At 41.6% G+C, this 25,137-nt stretch overlaps 1 protein-coding gene across 1 annotated transcript in view; it reads right to left on the bottom strand.

Moving 5' to 3' along the window:
• CPA6 (carboxypeptidase A6) overlaps positions 1-25,137 on the bottom strand; it is a 296,049-nt gene that overhangs the window by 162,403 nt on the left and 108,509 nt on the right. The window contains exon 2 of the mRNA XM_068984112.1: positions 3,254-3,329. Coding sequence (XP_068840213.1) covers positions 3,254-3,329 — 76 coding nt within the window. The remainder of the gene's footprint in view (positions 1-3,253; positions 3,330-25,137) is intronic.

Consider the following 25,137-nt stretch of genomic DNA (forward strand, 5'->3'; position numbering starts at 1 on the left):
CACACACTCAGAGGAGGGATTATGCAGGATGTGTACACCATGGGGTAGAAGTTGTGGGGCCACCTTAGGATTCTGCCTGGCACACTACGCCGCAGGGAAAGAAGGCAACTGAAAGCCTCTGGCAAACTCTCCTCCCTCTCTCTCCGTGGAGGCAGTGCACAAGGTGCGCTGAAGAGCTGTTAACAATGGCCCCAATTCTGTCCCGCCAGCTCCACAGGGCATCGGATGGCAGACTGTCACATTCTTTCTTCTCTGCAGGCTGCTTTCTCTGCCTGGCCAGAATTGCCATTTTCAGCAGTGCAAGAGGATCACGGGATGAAATCACATGAATTTAAAAATTACATCAAGTTAACATGACACTTTTGGATAGAAATTTATTTAAGCTCCGGGCCTCAAACTTCAGCCCAATAAAACAATTTATAGGCTGAGCTGTAAGAGTCCTCCAGCAATCACTGAAACTGGAGGTGGTCTTGGTGACCCCCCGACTCAAGGAATACAGTAGGTAAGAGCGTGATATTGATCCCATTCTGCGACCAGGCTCCACCGCCCTGCAGACTCAGCTTTAATCCTCTCCACTGCGACTAGGACCAGAGAACATAGACCAGAGTCAGGAGGTGGGCTGACCTGGGCTCTAGAAGGTTCGGCACTGCCTAGATGTGTATTCCAGTTCTGCACTGTGACCTGGGCAAGTTCCTCAACCTCTGTCTGTCTCTCCCCGTTTCTCTGTCTGTCCATTTCAGTTGCTCAGTCATTCTGACTCTTTGCGACCCCATGGACTGCAGCACGCCAGGCTTTCATGTCCATCACCAACTCCTGGAGCCTGCTCAAACCCGTGCCCATCGAGTTAGTGATGCCATCCAACCATCTCATCCTCTGTCATCCCCTTCTCCTTCTAATCTCTCCCAGCATCAGGGTCTTTTCCAGTGAGTCAGTTCTTTGCATCAGGTGGCCAAAGTATTGGAGCTTCAGCTTCATCATCAGTTCTTTCAATGAATATTCAAGATTGATTTCCTTTAAACCGCTCAGGATTGACTGGTTGGATCTCCTCGCAGTCCAGGGGACTCTCAAGAGTCTTCTCCAACACACAGTTCAAAAGCACCAATTCATCAGTGCTCAGGCTTCTTTATGGTCCAACTCTCATATCCATACATGACCACTGGAAAAACCATAGCTTTGACTAGACAGACCTTTGTTGGCCAAGTAATGTCTCTGCTTTTTAATATGCTATCTAGGTTGGTCATAACACAGCAGTAATAACAATACTCAATTCATTGTGTTGCTGAATTGAAGCAATTCTGGAAAGCACTTAGCACTGTGACCATCACATGGTGACTGTGAGGGGCCGGATGTAATTGTGATGTGGACTCAGAGTATCATCAACACTTGAAATATTAACTCCAACTCCCTCCCTTTCACTCTGCTCCCCTCTTTCCTCACCAGTCCCTTCCCCTTCTCTCAGTTGTCTTCTAAGCCCCTTCACATCCAAATCATTTCCTTCCCTGGTTTATTCCCTTTCCTTAAGGACCTAATGAAAACAATATACAGGAACGTTTTTTTCTGTATACGATTTTGTGTTTTTCTTAAGTACCAATAGTCACGATGAAAATGTGCTGTTATCAGGGTCTACCATCTTGTCTATGCTTAGCATCTTTTGGTTTCATCTACAATGACTGAAGAGTTTATAAGGAATTCCCACAGTTCCCACTGATATAATGTTATTGCTTTTGATAATGGTAAGTGATTATCACATATAGAACTATGCAATTTCATTTTCATAACTCTATAAGGCCTACCAGGTAAACATATTCACAAAATGGGGGGAAAGTCCTTTGATGAACAATTTTTGGTTCAGAATATTTGTTCCCTGAAATACTGCACACTAAGATGTAAAGGGGGCTCTTTTACTTTTCCAGTGATATGTCTACCACACAACATCAATGGAGACAGAAACTTCTACTTGAAGCTTGCTTTGTTTCACTGCAACTTTGAGTCCCTGGGGTACTGTTCAGAGAGTGTTCAGGTATTGCTGCTAAAAAGTCTATAATGGGGTTGATGATCATATGTGACCAGAGGTAGCTCAATGTCAGTTCCTAGAATCAGAGATTCCTTTGAAGGGGAGAGATTTAAGAAATGCCTGGCAAGCTCAACCTCGCTGGTATTGGAGAAAATCACCAGAGTTTGGAATAAATTCCTGCATCCTCATTCATGAGCCCCTGTCATTAGACCCCAACTTAAATTGGCACTGCCTGTGTAGGGACCATGGAGGAGGAGGAAGCAAGCAATCAATAAAAGTTCAAATAAACTTCCTTTGCAAATAAAGTCAGTATCTGAAGGGGAGATGGCAAAGAGAAACATCAAACCAACAATAAAAGACCAAAAGTCTGATAAATATACATATCTCCGGAAGCTACCGAATTTATCCTTCCTCTGTCATCCCCCTAACACCATCTCCAGGTAGAACTGTATGCCAGTCCTAGGACACTTGTTTGTCTATCCCACACTGAGGTTAATGAGCCCCACTGGTAAATCTGCTTTGCTTTCCATTAAAATGAAGCTAGAGCACCACAAACTTTATGGGATGCTTCTGTGCTTGGTAGGCACGGAAAAGAGACCATCAACCCCATTTCTCATCATAACCTTTTAGCTAAAGTTAACACTCAATTATATATAGTAATAGGGAGATGATAAATCCTCTAACTCTAAAATCCATAGAATTCATCAAAGATTGAATAATCAAAGTCATTCAACCTTTGCCAACAGAATCCTCTTATCAGACTTACTGAAACATAGCAAAATTAATTAACTTGAGTTTCTAGCTTATTTTCCTCCGCTCATGTCTGCTTGAAGTTTTAATTAGAAGGAAAGTGTCTAGATGATCAGCAGAAAGATTTCAAGGAGGAGAAGTGAAGCTCTGGAAAATTACTAACTAAATTCACTCATTCGTTAAGAAAACCTTACTGAGCTTCTAATGTTCAAGATGCTCATTGAGAACAAAGAAACAAACAAAAATAGACAAGCTCTCTCATGAAGCTTACATTCTATCTACTAAGGGAGATGGAAAATAGACTGGTAAATAGAAAACTGGTCAGATATATACGATTTGGAGTAACCTTAACTATACGTTCAAGGCACTTCCAAGTTATCTCTTAGCATTTTCTTCCCATGGCTATTGAAGTCCAGTGATTCAACCTCAGTCAGCAAAGCCTTGTAAACACATATGAGCATAATGACAAGTGAGTGGGCACTTGCTTACCTTCAGCTGGTGGCATATTTTCTTCAGTACAAACGCTTCCTCTTCTGTATTGGGAGTAAGTCTTATCACCTTATCGCTATAATAAAGGGAAAAAAATGGTGAGGTATACCTTTCAAAAATAAAGATACAGCCATTTCTCTATTTTTTTAAAAACTGCCTTTGCATTTAGAAAAAACAGCAAAATTTTAGACTGGCCTATAGGAATTTTATTGCATTCTTGGCACGCTATGATAGTTTTGATCGTTTTTTTCCCCTCTGTCTTAAAACTATTTTTTTCATCAGTTTTTGAAGATTACAAATTCACACCCAAGCAGAGAAAGGTCAAAAAAACAGTAACAGTGGCCACAGGACAAGAACTTCCATGATATCTCAGAGCAGACACTCAGAAGGAAAATTCCCGGTAACAGGAAAAAAAAAAAAAAAGCAAAAAAGCCTACTTAAAATTTTTAACTTTATGCTGAAAAGGAATGTGACTTTTGATAAGAGGACCCATGACATCCATACACAGTGGAACATTTCTGGTTTGGATTCTTCCCACCTTGAGAACATAAAGATAGGCCCATCTCTAAGGGACATCTTATTTCTCGAGTATACAGCTTACCAACTGGTATGTGAGACCAAACTGGAGGAAACCCCCTGCCCTCATTGTTTGTGGCCATTAAATCCCGATGGCTATAAAATTTTTGTTACTTAATTTTTATTTTTAAAATTTATTTTTATTGAAGTATAGTTGATTTACAATGTTGTGTTGGTTTCTGGTGTACAGCTGTCATATATATATATATATGCGTATATATATTTTTATTTTCATATTATTTTCCTTTATGGTTATGCAACATTTTGAAAGTGATAAAAACTTAAAATCAATTTTTACAGCCATTAAAAATTTTCCACAGTTAAAATTACATCTGAACAGTCTACACAGATTCTGAACTGCCTAAAAAGACTAGAGGTGTCATGCTTTCCACCAGAGAGCTCTCTGCAGTGGTACTTTTCCCCCAGGTGTGCCAGACACGTATTATCACTTTCTAATTTTGTCATGATGAGCTTGAGAAGCACAACTCTAGTATATAATAATCACAACTATACATGTATAACTGAATGACTGTGCTGTACACCTGAAACTAACACCCTGTAAATCAACTACGCTTCAATAAGAAAATTATTTATCATAGTAAAAAACCCCACAACTGTTCAATGAGTTTTTCAAGGAGTAGACACTTATTCAATATTTATTAGCAGATTGGTATAAAGGAGATCATTGAGAATAATTGGCTTCCAGAGGAAATGTAAGGAAAAATGAAGTATAAGAGGAATGAGTAGTTTCCATCAGCTTCAACGGCATTTTACAATGACTGCAGACAAAACAGAATGTTATCAATACCACATATACAAAGCACAAAACAAAAACTCTAGCAGTTCAGCCTCAGCTTCTCTCTCCAGCCTCAAAGTTGTACCAGAATAAGGATGGAATGTATGAGCTTTTCCATGGCTTTACCACTTAGATGACCTGCAGTCTCAAAGACTAAGTTAAGATTAATATGGAGGACATCAGAGCCCAAGGGAGACTTTGGATTTGTTGGACAGTCATTCTTTAAGGCTGTGTGTCCATTTCCCATAATTTTTGCTTTATGCTTTCAAATGACCCTGTTTTACCTTCCTTAGGCCTATGAGTTAAAAGACCCCTGGCTTGCTGAATGATAATTTAATATGTTGTACACACTGCTACCCAATATGGCTTTGTAGCTTTGGCTTTTGTATTCCTCAAAAACATCACACAAAACAACCTTTTGCTACCTGTGTCATAAAGTCCATTTTCCTGGAAAGAATAAAAAAGTAGAAGGAAAGGAAAAAAAAGAATCACTGTAAAAAAAAAAAACACTTCAAATATGACCTTCAGTATTTAAATGCAATTACACCTCTTCTTTCATTCTTTTTTTTTTTTTTTTTTTTTCATTTCTATTACACATTTCTCTGAGCTTTGTGTTTTCTGGGTTCGTCATATCCTGGCCCCTCCCACCTGACTCAACATAATTCTTGGCAAAGAACAACTCCAATGGATGATATGGTTGTTTTTTGAGGGATGGATCGCTTGAGAGGTTGCTGAAAAACACCTCCATCTGGGGCCCTGTCAGCTCCTCAAGAGTGCAAAGAAAGCAATCTGTAGCTGTTTTACAGCCATGGGAAGTTTTTTTTAAGATGATGGATAATTCAACCTGGCAGTTGGTTCCTTCCCTGTGAGTACAGGATAAAAGGGGACCACCCCTGGGATTATTAACCCTGAAAGTGATTGTTCAAACCCAGTTTTATCATTTTTATCACAAGAAGTCCACTTCATCTCAGCTTGTAGAAATTTTCAGGTGTGACTTGAGAAATGTGTTTATTACCATTTGATTACTTATCAAAGAACAGAGAATAAGGAAAGCAATTTCGCAAAGTCCATGAAATGTCATACTTTTTTGTAAGCTCATAAATTATATTGGTAACTAGCCAGTAACCAAAACCCAACAGCTTTTTATTCAGCATGTAAGACAAGTGCCACCCAAGTGCCCCATTTGTTTTTACCAAACAGAAAGCTTATTCTCCCTAGATCCGTTAGCTAGTCCTTTTCGAAGTGGTAAACAATAATTCTTGGACTGCAAGATCAATCCTAAAGGAAATCAACCCTGAATATTCACTGGAAGGACAGATGCTGAAGCTGAAGTTCCAATACTCTGGCCATCTGACAAAGAGCTTCTCATTGGAAAAGACTCTGATGCTGGGAAAGACTGAAGGCAAAAAAAGAAGGGAGCGGCAGGGGATGAGATGGTTAGATAGCATCACCAATTCAATGGACATGAGTTTGAGCAAACTCTGGGAGATAGTGAAGGGCAGGAGAGCCTGTGTGTGCTGCAATCCATGGGGTTGCAAAGACTCAGACATGACTTAGCAACTAAACAAAACCAGCAAAACAAAAATTCAGGACCACAAACAGGAAAGTTTCAGGAAGTCAAGTATGCAGGAGACGTAAGAGACACAGGTTCAATCCCTGGTAGGGCAGATCCCCTGGAGGACAGCAGGGCCACCCACTCTAGTTTCTTGCCTGGAGAATCCCATGGACAGAGGAGCCTGGTGGGCTATAGTCCACAGGGTTGCAAAGAGTTGGGCATGACTGAGTGACTTAGCAAGCATGATAAACTTCTATCATCTGATGTATCTGGAACATGTCTTTTCTAAACCTAACGAATGCACCAGTATTAAGAACACAAATTCCAGTACTTCAGTTTTTCATTCCTGTCTCTAAGTCACTGAATTTATCTTCTCTGATCCAGTTACCTCTCATTCAGGGAAGAAAAAAGAATAAGGTTGGATTCCAATCTGGGCTGCTCCACTTGACTAAGCTGTATAAACATTTAGAGCCAACGATACCTGATCTTTAATTGGGGAAACACTAAAATATTGTCACATAAGGTTTTTGTGAGAATTTTTCTTTTTTATTAACAAAATTTGTTTATTTTTAATTGGAGGATAATTTCTTTACAATGTTGTGCCGGTTTCTGCCTTACATCAGCATGAATCAGCCATGGGTATTCATATGTCCCCTCCCTCTTGAACCTCCCTCCCACCCCTCTAGGTTTCCAGAGAGTGCCAGGCTGAGCTCCCTGTGACATACAGCAAATTCTCACTGGCCATCCATTTCAAGGATATGTGGTAAGGTATATGTTTCAATGTTACTTTCTTGATTCGTCCCACCCTCTCCTTCCCCTACTGTGTCTACAAGTCTGTTCTCTATGTCTGCATCTCTATTACTGACCTGCAAACAGGTTCATCAGTACCATTTTTCTAGCTTCCGTATATATATATTAATATATGACACTTGTTTTTCTCTTTCTGACTTACTTCACTTTGTATAACAGACTCTAGGTTCATCCACCTCAATAGGACCGACTCAAATTTGTTTCTTTTTATGGCTGAGTAATATTCCACTGTATATGTATATACCACAACTTCTTTACCCACTCGTCTGTTGATGGACATCTAGGTTGCTTCCACATCCTGGCTATTGTAAATAGTGCTGCAGTGACACTGGGGTACATGTATCTTTTACAACTGTGGTTGTGAAATTTCATTTGACCACACTTTTTAAAAGTTATATTATATGCCAGGCACAGTGGTGGGTGCTACGGATACAATAGTTCCTACCATGATGGGCTTATACTCATAGCCCTGGCGAGAAACACCTGTCTGAGAAACACCTAACTTATCACAGCCTTTCAGTGCATAGCTGCTGCTGCTGCTGCTAAGTCGCTTCAGTCGTGTCCGACTCTGTGCGACCCCATAGATGGCAGCCCACTAGGCTCCTCTGTCCCTGGGATTCTCCAGGCAAGAACACTGGAGTGGGTTGCCATTTCCTTCTTCAATGCATGAAAGTGAAAAATGAAAGTGAAGTCGCTCAGTCGTGCCCGACTCTTGGTGACCCCATGCAGCCCACCAGGCTCCTCCATCCATGGGGTTTTCCAGGCAAGAGTACTGGAGTGGGGTGCCATTGCCGTCTCCATCAGTGCATAGTATTATTACCTCTACAGAAAAATATTTTTCTCACCCTTTAAAACTTAAAGGGCTGAAATCAGTTGCTTTTCCAAGTGTGTTTCACTGTAAATATCAGAAGCAACCCATGATTTAGTCGTGTATATTTTAACTTTCTTTGGTTACTGGTAGTGTTTTTATTTCTTAACATTTTCACATGTATTTGAATCTAATCATTGATCAGTTTCTCTGTTTGGGACTATTTCCTCTCTTCTCAGGTAGCTCTTTGGCATCTGAAACACACATATGGATAGTCTCATTATTTTCTACAACCATGATTTATATAAAATGAAGAGGGAAAATTTCACAGATGGTCTTGTAGTAATGGATTCTTTATTGGTACAAGCTACCCATGTTCAGTTTTTTAATAAAGACAATTTACCAGATGTGGAAAAGGATTTCTAATGTTGCCCTTCACAAGGTATTAGATAAGATGAATGTAGTGGATGCTTTTGATTACCCCTCCTAAATCTATTTCCCCTCCTTAAACCCTAACAGAACTGACTTGCTCAGATAAACACCCCATCCCCATATCAGGAATGAGTCTGTCAGCCGATTAGAGCTTGGATATCCCTGGCAGCTTTTGTTAGTCTGGAGGTCTGGAGATGGCCACGTGCTGTAAATGGACTCAATCAGGTTTAAGGCAAGGATTGATATTTCAAGGTTTAAGGAAAAATAAGATCCACTCTGTTGTTGAATATAAACAATGTGTTTATATGCCATGGCAGCATAATTAAGAAGAGAGTGAACTTTGGGGTGAAGCAGATTCTTTGGACCATTGGATGGAGACACAGAAAGAACCCAGGTCTTTAATGACCTTACAGAATAAACCAACTTTCAAGCTTGTCCTGCCTCTGGACTTCCTGTTATATAGTGTAAAATTTATAGTGTAACATTTTCCTTTATTCTGTAGGCCAGTTCGTCATCTGCTTGTAACCAAAAGCATGCTGCACAATAACAGTGATTTTACTTATTTCAGCTATTTTTAAGAATTACATAAGGAAAACCAATAGAAGAATTAAATTTAATGTTTATTTAACAGTAAACATTCATCTCACACGCTAGCAAAGTAATGCTCACAATTCTCCAAGCTAGGCTTCAACAGTATGTGAACCATGAACTTCCAGATGTTCAGGCTGGATTTAGAAAAGGCAGAGGAACCAGAGATCAAATTGCCAACATCCTCTGGATCATCGAAAAAGCAAGAGAGCTCCAGAAAAACACCTACTTTTCCTTTATTGACTATGCCAAAGCCTTTGACTGTGTGGATCACCACAAACTGTGGAAAATTCTTAAGAGATGGGAATACCAGACCACCTGACCTGCTTCTTGAGAAATCTGTATGCAGGTCAGGAAGAAATAGTTAGAACTGGACATGGAAAAACAGATGGGTTCCAAATAGGGAAAGGAGTATGTCACGACTGTGTATTGTCACCCTGCTTATTTAACTTATATGCAGAGTACATCATGAGAAACACTGGGCTGGATAAAGCACAAGCTGGAATCAAGATTGCTGGGAGAAATATCAATAACCTCAGATATACAGAAGACACCACCCTTATGGCAGAAAGTGAAGAAGAACAAAAGAGCCTCTTGATGAAGGTGAAAGAGGAGAGTGAAAAACTTGGCTTAAAACTCAACATTCAGAAAACTAAGATCATGGCATCTGGTCCCATCACTTCATGAAAAATAGATGGCGAAACAATGTCAACAGTGACAGACTTTATTTTTGGGGGCTCCAAAAGCACTGCAGATGGTGACTGCAGCCATGAAATTCAAAGACACTTGTTCCCTGGAAGAAGCTATGACCAACCTAGACAGGATATTAAAAAGCAGAGACTTGACTTTACCAACAAAGGTCCATCTAGTCAAAGCTATGTAGTCATGTATAGATGTGAGAGTTGGACTGTAAAGAAAGCTAAGCACTGAAGAATTGATGCTTTTGAACTGTGGTGTTGGAGAAGACTCTTGAGAGTCACTTGGACTGCAAGGAGATCAAACCAGTCCATCCTAAAGGAAACTGGTCCTGAATATTCATTGGAAGGACTGATGCTGAAGCTGAAACTCCAATACATTGGCCACCTGATGTGAAGAACTGACTTATTAGAAAAGACCCTGATGCTGGGAAAGATTGAAGACAGGAGAAGAAGGGGACAACAGAGGATGAAATGGTTGGATGGCATTACCGACGTGATGGACATGAGTTTGACTAGGCTCCAGGGGTTGGTGATGGATAGGGAGACCTGGTGTGCTACAGTCCATGGGGTTGCACTGAGCAGCTGAACTGAACTGTAAACAGGTGGCGCTAGTGGTAAAGAGCCCATCTGCCAATGCAGGAGACATATGACTTGGGTTTGATCCCTGCGGGAACATCCCCTGGAGGAGGGCATGGCATCCCACTCCAGTATTCTTGCCTGGAGAATCCCTATGGACAGAGGAGCCTGGTGGGCTACAGTACAGACAGTCACATAGAATCAGACACAACTGAAGAGACTTAACATACACACAATAGTAAACAACATATTTCACATGCGGGAAACACATATTGATATTCTTTCTTTCCTCCCTGAATACTATTCTCTAAAACACCCCTTTAATTTTGATGGCAGCTTAAAAAAACTGTGTGTGCTTTCAAAAGGGGAGATTACTCAATAGCTAAGACTCATCTTGCATTTGCAAGAAAAATAGGACAGTTTAAAATATTTGCTGAATTTTCTGAAAGCTTGTATCTTGTGGAAGAATGAATAATAGGATGTTCACTTATGGAACAACAACAACAACAAAACCCCCTCATGCCCAAGGACAAAGAAATCTATTAAGTAATTCCATCTAAGAAAATTAATGTTCACATGCATATTCTATATTAGAGAGGTCTCTGAGCTGTATTTCCCTTGTTGAAAGATTGTGTTTTGATGCACATGAAAAATTTCATTAAAAAGCAATAAATAAGAGGCAACTTGGCAGAGAATACTCAAGAGAGCTAAATGGAGTCTCCCTTCTTTGGTCATAGTTTATAGTTGCAATATAAAGTACTCAGAACATGAAGAAGCTCCCTGTGGCAGTTTGCCTAGAACATGAAGATTTAGACTTCACTCTAGGATCAACATTAGGCAGAAGTGACGACCTTTTTTTGTTGTTGTTGCTGCAGTTATTTTCACAAGAGAGAAAAGGAAAACATAATCTTCAAAAGCCTTACTCTTGTACTTCACTTTGTAGCAGACAATTTCTCAAGAGGTTGAATGCCTACCCTGACATCTCATATGTAATGGCTGATCAAGAAATATTTGCTGAATTGAAATTGGCTTTTTGTAAACTGCTTTTAATTTTCTGAAATTGGCTTCTATTGTGTGGTTTGAAAATTTCCTGTTCTCTTATTAGCGCAGGTCAGAAAGGGAAAAAGCAATGAAATGTAACCCTACCATGGAGTTCTTTTTTTCTTACAGTAAATATTATTTTACAGTAAAATATTATCTTTATTATATCTCAAGGAATTTTGTATATTATTGTCAAATAATTATTTGGCAAGTCCTTCTTGTGATATTGAAGAATAGGACACAATCAGAGAAAACTGTTACCACAACAGAGAACAAACCATTCATTCAACAGGTATGTACCCATGCAGGTCCCAAGGTGGCTGTAGCCATGAAATTAAAAGACTCCTGCTCCTTGGAAAAAGAGCTATGACAAACTTTGTGTATTAAAAAGCAGAGACATCACTTTGCAGACAAGGTCTGTATAGTCAAAGCAATGGGTTTCCCAGCAGTCACGTACAGATGCAATGGTTGCACCATAAAGAAGGCTGCTCACCAAAGAATACTGATGCTTTTGAACTGCGGTGCTGGAAAAGACTCTTAAGAGTCCTTTAGACAGCAAGGACATCAAACTAGTCAATCCTAAAGGAATGCAAACCTGAATACTCACTGGAAGGACTGATGCTGAAGTTGCAGCTCCAATACTTTGGCTGCCTGATGCAAAGAGCTGACTCTTTGGAAAAGACCCTGATGCTAAAAAAGATTGACGGCAGGAGGAGAAGGGGATGACAGAGGAGGAGATGGTTGGATGGCATCACTGACTCAATGGACAGGAAAACCTGGTGTGCTGCAGTCCATGGGGTCGCAAAGAGTCAGACATGACTTAGTGACTAAACAAGAAGGACAGAATTGGCTTACGAAGGGGGAGAGAGAGGCTAGATCCAGGTTAGACTAGAGGTAGAGACCATAGAATTCACTGCTGAGTTTATACATAACCAAATCAGAGTTAGAGAACAATCACAGATGACCACTACATTTTGGCCATTAGCTGAGACCGAGAAGGCCGGAGGCAGGTTTGGTGGAAAGATCAAGCTCCTTTTTCTTTCTGGACATGCTATATTTGAGATCCTATCAGGCCTTGGATAAGGTGCTGAGTCAGTTGGATTATATAAATTTGGGGTTTGGCAGGAAGCTGAGGTCAGGAACACAAATTTAGGATACATTAATATATGGTTGGGGCTTCCCAGGTGGCTCAATAGTAAAGAATACACCTGTCGATGCAGGAGATGCAAGAGACGCAGGTTCCATCTCTGGACTGGGAAGATCCTCTGTGGTAGGAAGTGGCAACTTGCTCCAGTATTCTTGCCTGAAAAATCCCACGGACAGAGGAGCCTGACACAGGCAGTCACAAAGAGTCGGACACGACTGAGCAACTGAGCACAGGCATGTGCACACGCATGCACACACACAACATATGGTTAGTATTTAAAACCCTGATACTCATTTCTCCTAACTAGGGCAAAGAATGTTTAGAGAATAGTAAAATGTTGTAAACAGGATTTGGATTTCCCAGAAGCTGTTGGCCAGACTTTCTCTTCTCCTAGTTATTCCTTCATTCTGTTTGTAACCTTAGGATTTGAGAGTTCAGTAGAAATCATATGAGGCAAGAGAGCTGGGGAGAGAACAGTCCTGCTACTCTGCCACAAGACACACCTCATCCATACAACGCTGCTTTGTTATCACAGTGTCTCTCTCCACACACCTCAGCTCTCAATCTGAGTCAGGGTCAAATGCAACCTAAATCACATCTGGAACCAAGGGAGCTTAGGTTTTCGTAGCCTTTGCTGGCCAGAAAGACACACAAGCAGAGGCTGCAGTAGGTACTGAGGGAGCCAATCTATGTCTGCCCTGCTGGTCAGCAAAACATGGGCACTGGCTTTTAATGAGGCTTTAGTTCTATAAGAGATTTGAAGAACACTTAATGGAAATTTGACATGCAGAAGTATTTTTTCCTTCTGGTGCACTACAGGGATGAAGCAGTTACAGAAAGCTGTGGAAAATTTCCCTTGCAAGCTATCAGCCGGTTTTCTAAATTAGCCTTTAATTTGTTAATCAAAAACAAGAATTGATTGAAATTACTGGGAACCGAACTGGGGGATATAGTCAATGAAACGGGAAAAACAAAGCACGATCTGTTTACATTCTTGCCAAATGTATTCCTTAGTTTGGAAATTTGGAGGTTTTGGGTTTTTTGGTCTTTTTATGATGTTGATTTTGTTTGGGGACGTTTTTTTAACTGGGAAGCATTCTCATATTGTGGAAAGGGATTGGTCTTTATGTCTTTGGAGGTGAGTGTGTTTACTGCTTTGTGGATATACAGTTAATACAGAACGTGGGATCGAGGGGGCAAACTCCTAAGTTCATTGCAGCATCATTCACAATAGCCAAGATGTGGAAATAACCCAAGTGTCCAGTGCTGGATGAATGGACAAAGAAAATGTGGTATGAAGATGCAATGGAATAGTAGTCAGCCCTAATAAAGAAGGAAATCTTGCCATTTGCCACAATGTGAATTGACCCAGAGAGCATCACGCTAAGTGAAATAAGCCAGATAGGGAAAGACAAGTACTATATGACCTCACTTGTGAATGAAAACTAAAAAAGCCAGACTCATAGAAATAGCCAGTAGAATGGTTGTTGCCAAGGGCTGAGGGGTGGGGGGCATGGGAGATGCAAGACAAAGTGTATAAGCTTTCAGTTTAAGATGAATGAGATCTGGGAATCTAGTGCACAGCTCTAGTTGATTCAAGTTAATAATTTCGTACTGTATACTTGGAAGTTACTGACAGAATAGAACTTTAATGTCCTTCCCATAACAATAACAACAAAATTGTAATTTATGAGGTAAGGGATGTGTTTAACTAGTTCTATCATGGTAAACATTTCACATTATCATATTGTATGCCTTAAACTTACACAAATTTAACATGTCAATTATATCTCAACAAAGTTAGAAGAACATCAGAAGTGCAAGTCTTGAATTTTTTCATGCAGAGACTAAAGTAGCTGCAAAAGACTACCTATACATTCCTATATCTTCTCTGCCTAAAATTTCAGGGGATGTTGATAAAGATGTCTCAGTTCCGTTCAGTCGCTCAGTCATGTCCGACTCTTTGCGACCCCTTGAATCGCAGCACGCCAGGCCTCCCTGTCCATCACCAATTCCCGGAGTTCACTCAGACTCATGACCATGTGATGCCATCCAGCCATCTCATCCTCTGTCGTCCCCTTCTCCTCCTGCCCCCAATCCCTCCCAGCATCAGTGTTTTTTCCAATGAGTCAACTCTTCGCATGAGGTGGCCAAAGTACTGGAGTTTCAGCTTTAGCATCATTCCTTCCAAAGAAATCCCAGGGCTGATCTCCTTCAGAATGGACTGGTTGGATCTCCTTGCAGTCCAAGGGACTCTCAAGAGTCTTCTCCAACACCACAGTTCAAAAGCATTAATTCTTCAGTACTCAGCCTTCTTCACAGTCCAACTCTCACATCCATACATGACCACTGGAAAAACAATAGCCTTGACTAGACAGACCTTTGTTGGCAAAGTAATGTCTCTGCTTTTCAATATGTTATCTAGGTTGGTCATAACTTTTCTTCCAAGGAGTAAGCGTCTTTTAATTTCATGGCTGCAGTCACCATCTGCAGTGATTTTGGAGCCCAAAGATGTCTAGAACCTATTTAAAATCATACTGGAGCTATCCGAATATAGTGTGAATATGGAATTGTCTGTTGTATGAAAAATAATTAGGCATACAATAATTGCCCAAGTTGAATAATCTGCAGAGAGCTTTTTCAGTTGCAATGTTTAATGTATTTATTTTAATCCAAACAATAAATTACAATGATACCCAATAGTTTTTGAGTTTTTATTATCAATCTCTTTTTGGATGTTTTTTATGTTTTATCTCATCTGATCCTTTTATGATTTTTTTGATCCTTTCATGATTTAGTGTTTGTTGTTTTAAGGTAGTATATTTGGTTATTTCTATCCTTTAAGGACTTGAAGAAATGATAAAGGCAATGATTATCTGTGTATACAAGAGCATGGAGAGCTAGGGTTGAATTTTGTCAAGGGTTATTCAATGTCTTAGAAGGATTACTTTGTCAATAATTGTCCAGACTTGTTTATTGTGTCTGTGAGCAATGTATGACATCAGAACTGTATAGCTATCATCACTTGTGACTTGTTCTATTGAATCCGAAAATTTCTAAGGAACAAGAACTTTGAAGTAAACTCGGCCTGGTAAAAAGCTCCTTGCATGGCAGTGGTGGCTGATACTGTGAAGACTTAAGGCAAACTGGCAGAATGACAACCAGCCTGTGGAGAAGGAACGCCAGCAGTGGGAGGGAAAGCAGAGAGTGAGGCAGCTGGGCCTTGTCATTGCCCCTGTGGGATCCAAGAGCCTGCAAAGGCCCAGACCCTGGACCTGCCTTTTTCCCATCCTTATTTTCTCTGTTAAATGAATGTGGTGACTCTCTATATGATGTTGGGTGGTTTAGGTCTTCGAGTTCCTTTCCTGGAGGAAATTTTGAATTTACAGATCACCCTTGAATAACTTGGGGGTTAATCCACATATAATTTATCGTCAGCCCGCCAGTATCTGAGCTTCCTCTACATCCATGATTCAACCCATCAAGGACCATATAGTACTGTAATATTTACTATTGAAAAATGTTCACGTATAAGTGGATCCTGGCAGTTCAAACCCACCTTGGTAAGGGTCGACCAACTGTACTTTTCTTTTTTGGACTATCTGGCTCTATAAATGTAACCAATTTTGGAACACTTCAGTCAGGGGTTAAGAAATATGATTGTGTAATTAAAACCTCAGTTAAGATGCTTTTGGTTTCAAATAACAGACAGCCTATCTTACAATGAACTAAATCATATGGGAAATTATTTGCTTATCAATGAAAAGTCTAGCAATAAGTCAGCAGAGTTTGGTCAGGGCTCCAGCTTGATTTCTCCACAATTCTCTTAACTTTGTTCACTCAAGCCCACTTTACTCACTGTCACAAAATGGTTGCAGCAGGCCCAGGTCTCACATCCACATACCACATTGTTAACAAGAAGGGCTTACTTTTCCTTTTCAACTGCTGAAAGGAAAGAGTCCTACAGATTTGGATCAATTAAGATGCTAAGCGCATCCTTGAACAAATCATGGTGGAAGAAGAATGTATTCTTCATGTTATCTAGGCTCACTCCTGCAGATGGTGATGGGAAGATGGTGGTGGAGGTACCGTAAAAACACATGACTACTTCACAATGAGGAAATACACAAGGTTTGTGTGTATAAACCAAGACGCAATCCCACGTGCACTTTCTTTCCAATCTCTTGACAACTGTCTTTCCTAGATTGCACCCAGGATTAGTGGGATGCCAGGGGATAGAGGGTGGGTGGCAATGTCCATGTACATGAGGCGCAAACTATAGGAGTGGGAGTGGAGAATATTTTTACAGGCTCCTACAAGCCAAAGCCTTCTGGAAGAATATTCTGAGGATACAGACATTTTGGCATTTAACAGTGACTCAGGAGTAAGTTTAATTAAGAATAATCAGTGAGGGGATGTTAATATTAGCAGTCTAAAATTAACCACACAGAAGCTGAAGAATCAAAGAATTGTCAGCTCTTTCAAAGGCAAAAACTAAACTGTATTTTCTTTTGTCTCCCCAAAAGGAATTTACATGAAGCTTAGTGGCTTTGTGATTCTATAAAGGCCTTGACTCTGCAGGGACACCTGTTCAGGCTGCAGTTTTAGTGTCTTCTTACTAGGTACTTAACTTTCCCCATTTGATGGATAAAATCTATATGATGTAGGCTTTTTGCTTTATGAATGGCCAGATCTTGGGAAGAAACACAGATCTAAAATGTTATTGAAGTCTGGAAGTCTGGAATAGCGGGGAATTTCTGGAATTCAAATGGCTTTATTTATATTCTGCGGCACAGAATATGAAGGAGGCTGCTGCTGCTGCTGCTGCTGTTGCTGCTAAGTCGCTTCAGTCATGTCTGACTCTGTGCGACCCCAGAGACGCCAGCCCACCAGGCTCCCCTCTCCCTGGGATTCTCCAGGCAAGAACACTGGAGTGGGTTGCCATTTCCTTCTCCAATGCATGAAAGTGAAAAGTGAAAGTGAAGTTGCTCAGTCCTGTCCAACTCTTAGCGACCTCATGGACTGCAGCCTACCAAGCTCCTCCATCCATGGAATTTTCCAGGCAAAGTACTGGAGTGGGGTGCCATTGCCTTCTCCAATGAAGGAGGCTAGGGCCCCTGATTGATAAACATCAGAGACCTCAGCCCTCCTACTGGCTTCCCTTCTGCCCCCAGCCACACCCCTCTACCTTTTGTAATATTATATGGGTTGGAAGAGGATTGAAGGCAGTTGATGAAGAGGGTTTGGTACAGGGTTGCTGCCAATTTATGTAATCTTTGTGATGATATCTTTCTCTGAGTAAGGCTAGCATCAGAGCTCTGTGGGAATCATATTATTCTGACATGTCTATGCTGGCCTCTTCCTTTTCTATGTTACCCCAGGCCTGGAGGGCTCACAGCAATAGGAGGCCAGATACACCTCAACTTCCGCTTCTGCACTTTAAAATTCTAGTTCTGGCTTTCCCATCACTAGCTGTGAGACTGGAGGCAAATGACTTCACCTCTGTGATCTTTCTATAAGACATGGTTAATGTTTCCCTACATTGTAGCACCGCCGGTAGGATCAAATTAGGGAGCATGGAGGCATTCTCTGCAAATTGTCAGGTTATACAATGGGAGAGAGTTATTTAGTCTCTCAAACACCAGCAATGGTCTGCAGTGTTTCAACCCTGCAGTCTTTCGATGTGCCTGAGGGTTTCTTTGTTGTGGTGGGAATTCTCATTGCAGCTATACAATTTGCTCAATCTAAAAAGCAAAGCACTAAGATGCTTCTACTTTATAAAATTAGATATAGGAGAAAAAGGCATATGCAAGTCTTTGGGCTGTTATCATCCAAGTAGAATAGCAGTCAAATCTCTGATAATAGGGTTCTGACTCTAGCATTAGCGCGGTTTCTGCGATTTCACTGGCCCTAATGAGATGAACAGAAGGGATGCCTACTGTGAAATATGTAACAGGAGTCAGGAGACATGGATTTTGATGGAAGGATATGAGGATATATGTCCCCTTTGAGAGTAATTCTAAAACCTCATTATGGTTGGCCACAAAAATCATTTCAAGTCCTTCCTTACTCTAAACTGCTTAAATGTAACATTTTATTCTGCTGCAATCTTTTATTTTGTGTTAATCAGGATTCATGAAGACAAGAAAGTGAATCAGCTTCTCCATCTCCACCTTAAGGGGGATCACATAGGCTGACTCTGATGCCCATTCAAAAGAGGAGGACGAGTTCATCTGGGAATGTGTGACTGTAATGGCGTCAATAAAAAGCTACGTTTAATCCCTGCAATCCTTGACTTTAAAACAGTCACACTGTGTGAGTCAGAAGACACAGCCCTGAGGAGGGATGGTGGCAAAGACAGAAGTACCTGAATTTCTTTTTTAAATACAATATATTTTTGTACAGAATCCTTCCCTGAGTTCATCCTTAGCTCTGCTTTCCCTGAGGTTATTTCTTGTCTCTCTCCCTTCCTGGATGTAAAACGCTTGGTCTCCATATTACCATAGGCTTATGGGTTTTGGTGTGTGTTGGAATCCAACTGCTATTTATTTTCGCCTTCTCTGCTGGACTATGCGTGGAGTTGGGTGAGAAAAGAACTCTGGAGGTGAAAGGGCAGGCTGGATGTCCTTGCTTACTTAGCCCAGATCAACCAGAGCTGCAGTTGCTTCCCACCTCCAACCCCGACTCCAGAAGTCATTCTACCTCCCCATGAAATCTGTAACTCGGAATAAACACTGTTGGTCTGAAGTGGTTTCTGTCTGAGACCTTTCTATTTTCAGTACCCCGTTCTTCTGCCTTCCAATATCCCCACAACAGCCAGGGAGCTGGAAACAGGGACTGATGCAGTGATGACTGGTTAACCCCAAATCTACGTGATTTATGAATACCTGTGGAGCACAAATCACGACAAAGAACTCACAGGAGGCTGAAGAACCAGGAGGTGATGTGATCACAATTAACAACCGAAACCCAGTTGTAAACCTGACCTTACCCATGTGGAGGTGACAAGTGCCCTTGAATCCAGGTCATCGAGATGGATTCAAGGCTTGGCTCAATTGCTTCACCTTCCCACACCTGATCATCCTCACTAAGGAACAGAGTCTCGGGAGGGCTGAATGAGAATAGAAATGAGGCTCTTTGTAAAGCAGTCACATGTCCTATAACAATGAGGTTCTGTTTGAGCCTATAGCCCTTGGGATTTTAAAGATGGTCTTTTTGAGTTTGGGACTTTTCCTTAATGGTCGAGAATAGAGTGCCAGAACCAAATAGACAGGTCCCTGTGCCTGGATCTCTGGATTCATGCAATGTGTCTCAAGCAGTTTGGTCTTGAGGATTGAGTTGGGGAAACTGAGGCAATGTGATGCTATTTTGTCCTTTCCTGTCAAATATAAAACCAAAAAAATAAAGAATACTACCCCAGCTTCTACACCAACATGCAACTCTCCTCCTCTTACCACTAGGTATGTTGTTGTTTAGTTGCTAAGTCATGTCTGGGTATTTTGTGACCGCATGGACTGTAGCCCACCAGGCTCCTCTGTCCATGGGATTTCCCAGGCAAGAATATTGGGGTGGATTGCCATTGCCTTCTCCAGTGAATCTTCCTGACCCAGAAATCAAGCCTGAGTCTCTTACAGCTCCTGCACTGGCAGGCGGATTCACCACTGAGCCACCCAGGAAGCCCAGCAAAGAAGATTGGTTCTACTTCTTTGCTATAGGGAAGCTCCGTGCATACCTGATGCATTGTGTTCACTGGTATCCCCCAACAAGTCCTGTCTCTGGTTCATGGTAGGTCTTCAGCAAACATTTGGTGAATCAAAGTTTCTTTAAATCTTGGCGGTTCCAAAGCTTTTGGTTTTCTTTTGTCTGTAGGTGGGATAATGATAGCACTCGGGCTGCCTGTAGCTCTTCCACAGCCCTGTCCCCTCTCCCTGACCCTCTGTCCACCTTCCTGTCTCTCTGTCATTGCTCCAAGCAAGGGCTCAGCTGGCTCTGTGGTCTTCTTGCTCCACTGTCTCCTTAGGCCCATGTTCTCTCTCTCTGCCACCACAAGCGGGGTTTTGTGAAATGTAAATCTGATCATGTGTTCATTAAATCAACATTTACTGACTTTCAGTGCCCTGCTGGCAACTATTCAGATTCTGAAGATCCCCTTGAGCAACTTTCCATCACGTGTGGAACTGCACGGTAACCAGGCTCCTCCCCCGACTTCCTGCCCCATCTCAATGGCCGGCTTTTCAGCCACACCGGAGTCCTTTCCACTGCCCGAGAGCAGTGTTGACTCATCCCTTTCTTAATCTTGCTATTCCCTCTGCAATGAAAACCCTTCCCTGCCTTGTTGGTCTGAAGAACTCCGATTCATCCTGTAACACCCAGCTACGGAGCTTTTCTGTAAAGGCCTCTCACTGCTTTTCCTACCCTAACCAGAATGACGACACCATTGTACCTTGCATATCCTGAATGCTACAGCTCTGCCAGCACGTGCTTGTGTGTTACATTTGTGTATTGCACATATGTCATTACACATACAGCACTGGATCGTAGTGCTTTCCTTCCCTGGCCATCTCCCTGGCTGCAATGCCAGCCTCGTGAGGTCAGCCATTAGTTCTAGTGCATGCTGGCGTGCCCAGCACCTAAGGAGGGGTGGCATACACATCTGCCCAAAGAATCGCAGCAGAGGCGTAACTTAGGTGAGCTTTCCCTGTGGATCCTCCTCCTGTACCAGCCTCTAAATATCCTTTCTCAGGGTCTCATTCCCTTTTCATCCTAAGACTCTTTCCCTTGGCAATCTCACCTAATCCTATGACTTTGAAGCATCTGTATATCGATAGGTGAAGTGAAAGTATTGGTCGCTCAATTGTGTCTGAGTCTGCAACCCAGGGACTGCAGCCTGCCAGGCTCCTCTGTCCATGGGATTCTCCAGGCAAGAACACAGGAGTGGGTAACCATTCCCTTCTCTGTTGATAACCCCCCTCCCCAAAATTTATCCCTGCATCAAACCTTTCTTCTCAGTTCCTGCTCACTTCTCTGACTGTAGATCTAACTTATTATCTCTTCCTGGGTGTTTCCCAGACATCTCAAATATAATATCCACGAGCAAAGTTAATCTTTACTTCAAATCCACTTATCCTATTTGTTAAATAAAACATCCACTCCTTGTTGTAAGTCAAGGCACCATGACTTGGTCAAGGTCAGGAGCCATGACCTTGTCTTTGAAACTTCCTTCTCCTTTAGCAACATTCAACCCATTACCACATCTAGTTCATTCCACTTCTCGTACAGATCTTGATTCTTCCTTGCTTTCTTCGCCTTCCCTGCTTTTCCCTCCTCCTCTCTCCCATGTGGCCCACTTTCCCAGCCTCAAGACTGGAGTCTCTGCTACCATCTTGCCCCGCTGCTTCCCCACAAGGCAGGTAAATCAATTTAAAGGAAAATGCGAACAGCATCCCATCCTTCCCTGCTTAAAATTCTTCAGTACCTTTCCACTCACAAAAAGAGAAAATTCTTCTAAAAACATCTTAGCATGATCTGCAAAACACTATCCCAGTAGGTCTCTACCTTCCTCTCCTTTCCTGCACTCCTTACACCCTCACTTTGTAGGTTTCACATATATAGGCTTTGGGCTTCCCAGGTGGTGCTAGTAGTAAAGAACCAGGCTGCCAGTGCAGTAGACATAAGAATTCAATCCCTGGACTGGGAGGATCCCCGGGAGGAGGGCATGGCAACCCACTCCAGTATTCTTGCCTGGGAAATCCCATGGACAGAGGAGCTTGGCAGGCTGTAGTCCATGGGGTCGCAAAGAGTTGGACATGACTGAAACAATTTAGCATGCACGTACACACAGATACACACACATACAGATTTTACTTTTTGCTCTTAATTGGCCAGGAATCTCCATACCAAATCGAAGCAGACATATAATAGAGTTCAAATTCAGATTATATTAGTTGTCAGGGGATGCTGAGATTCTCCTAATTAAATTATGGCTGCCAGTCATCACTCAAACTAAGGATATTGTTAATTAAGATACAAAACAATGTGATACAATGTATAACTGAGCACCACCTAACATGGGAAAGGAATATACCAACCTATTCCTTTCAGTTAGAATTAACTGGGCTCATTTTGGATATAGTTTATCTTGGGGAAAAAATGGAACAGATTAAGTTACCATGACTGTTCTAAGATAGATAATTTTTTCTCCTCTGATGCACACTAAAAAAAAAGATTATCACTTTTTCCCCAGTCTCATTCAGAGAGTCTCCTGGCATCTGTATTATTATTCAAAATATATTATATATTGGGGAAGTTTGAATCTACACTTTAATAAGCTGCAAACCTAATTATATTTGCAAAACTGCCCCAAGGTCCTTACTCTACTTTTCAATAAAGTATTCAACCGGCTGAATGCTAGAAGCAAGACTTCACTTTACCAAAACTGTCTTATTCATGAATTCCACAAAAACAATTTATTCTCACATTTATCATCAGTAATAAATAAATCACATTGCTATCAAGATGCAAAGCACATTTTATGATACATTGCCTTTCTTTTTCATTGCGTTTCTTTTATTACTTAGAGATTTTCCCCAGTGATAAGCCAAGATGATCTTCAAAACATGAATTGGAAAAGATAAGAGCCTTTGAAATATCATTTCCTTCTGCTGTGGAAAAGTTTCATTGCTGTAGTCAGTGTTTTAGTAATACAGGTAGAAAGTTGTTGTAGAGGCTTGGTCATTTCAAATCTAGTTCAGGGTCAGCAAAAACAAATCCCAAATGGTGAGATTTTATTATTTTTGGAGGCAGTGTAGTGTGATGGGAAGGCTTTGGATGGTAGATTCAGAAAACCTAAGTTTGAATCACATGGCAGAATAAATTTGGGAAGGTGACTTCTGAGCCTCAGGTTTCTCTGAAGAATGTTCCATGTACTATTGGGGTTTGTTGTTTAGTCGCTCAGTTGTGTCTGACTCTTGTGACCCCATGGACTGTAGCCAGGTTCCTCTGTCCATGGGATTTCTCAGGTAAGAATACTGGAGTAGGTTACCATTTCCTTCTCCAGGGGATCTTTCTGTCCCCAGAGATCAAACCCTTATTTCCCAAGTATCCTGCATTACCTGAGAACTCTTTACCACTGAGCCACCAGGGAAGCCCCCACTGGAGAGGCATAAATGATCTCACTGTCAGTGTAGAGTTGGGCAGGTGACAAGGGTTAAGAACTGCAGTGTCGATGACTTGTAATGATGCAAAGTTTCCTGTCCTCTCCTGACATTATTACAAAGGAAAATGCCAAACTTCAGAGTTTGTATCATTGGAGAGTTGCAGTTGATAAGGAGACTTGATTCCATTAATTTCCCAGAGCATGTGGGTTTCCTGGGAAAGTTGGATTTATTTTGTTTTATGGTTCACTTGAAGGTCTAATGATTTTGGCATTATTACTATTGTCAGTAATCGGCATTAACATACCCTGGTTGTCACAGAATTCTGGAATCACTGTGGACCTGTACAGATTCCATTTATAATCCTATTCTAAAGAGAAAGCTTTTTGTGCAGCAACATGACTTCTAACCATTCTAGGAAGCAAACACTAGTTCATTCTTTTATTTAGTAATTTATTCAAATATTCACTGAGTGTGTACAACACACCACACACTGTTCTAAGCAAAGAGGAAACAGAAATGGTCAAAAATTCAAATATCTCTGACCTCCATCAGGGAGGAACCATTCATACTTAATACATAAGTAAACCACACTGTCTGTGAACGGTGAGGGTCACTATGGAGGCCAGAAGGCAGGGGAGGGTTCCACCAAGGGCCAGAGGAGGATTGCTGAACTTTACATATGACAGTCAGGGATTTGCCTGGTGGTCCAGTGGTTAAGAATCTGCCTTGCAAGGCAGGGGGTGCAGGTTCTATCCCTAGGTGGGGAACTAAGATTCCGCCTGCTGCAGTGCAGCTAAGCCCATGTGCCATCACTAGAGAGTCTATGCACTGCAAGGAAAGATCCTGCATGAGGCAACTAAGACCCAAAGCAGCCTATATGAATAAATAAATATTTTAAAAGTATGGTGGTCAAGGAAGGTGTATTTGAGGAGGCAACACTAGCAAGAAAGCCGTGTGGATTCCTATGGAAGGAATGTTCCAGGCAAAGGGAGGCCAAATGCAAAGGCCAAGGCATGGAAGCATGCTTGGGGATTAAGAAGTTAGGAGGAGCCTGGTGTGACTGGCAGAAGTGAGTCGTGGGGACCAGAAGAGGCATCTGAGAGGCAGGGCCTTGAAGGCTATTGTAAAGATTTTGGCTTCTAATTTGAGCCAGAGATGAAGTCATCAGAGAGTTTTAAGCAGAGGAATGGTTTGATCCGAGTGCACTAAGGGATTCTTTTTTTTTTCCAAAAGTTACCCTTTTCACGCAGCAGGAAGCATCTTGCCCCTACAGTTTCTGTAGCCCACTGTGGAAGAGGCTGGTCCCCAAGCTGGCCCCCTCAAAGCTCAAGCATCTGATAAACCCTCGGGCTCCAAGTAAATGTCACATAACTTATGACCCATCCCAACATGAAGACTCCTTTGTTACAGCATAGGAGAATCTGGGGTGAATGCTGCAGGTGTTGATTACACAGCTCAGGGAGTATATTCTAAAAATTTCTGAGAAATGGGAAACCTGAAACAGAGCAGGGTAGAGAGAACAAACACCAACTCCCCACATCTCCTGCCTCCCTGGCCCCTGGCAGCCACCGTCCTGCTTTCTGTCTCTGAATCTGATTACTCTGGGAATCTCATTTGAGAGGAATTATATGATATTATCTTTTTATGTCTGACATTTTACCCAGTGAAATGTATTCAAGTTTCATCCATTCTGTAGCATGT

This window comes from Capricornis sumatraensis, chromosome 11 (genome assembly GCF_032405125.1).
Source record: "Capricornis sumatraensis isolate serow.1 chromosome 11, serow.2, whole genome shotgun sequence".
NCBI lineage: Eukaryota > Metazoa > Chordata > Mammalia > Artiodactyla > Bovidae > Capricornis > Capricornis sumatraensis.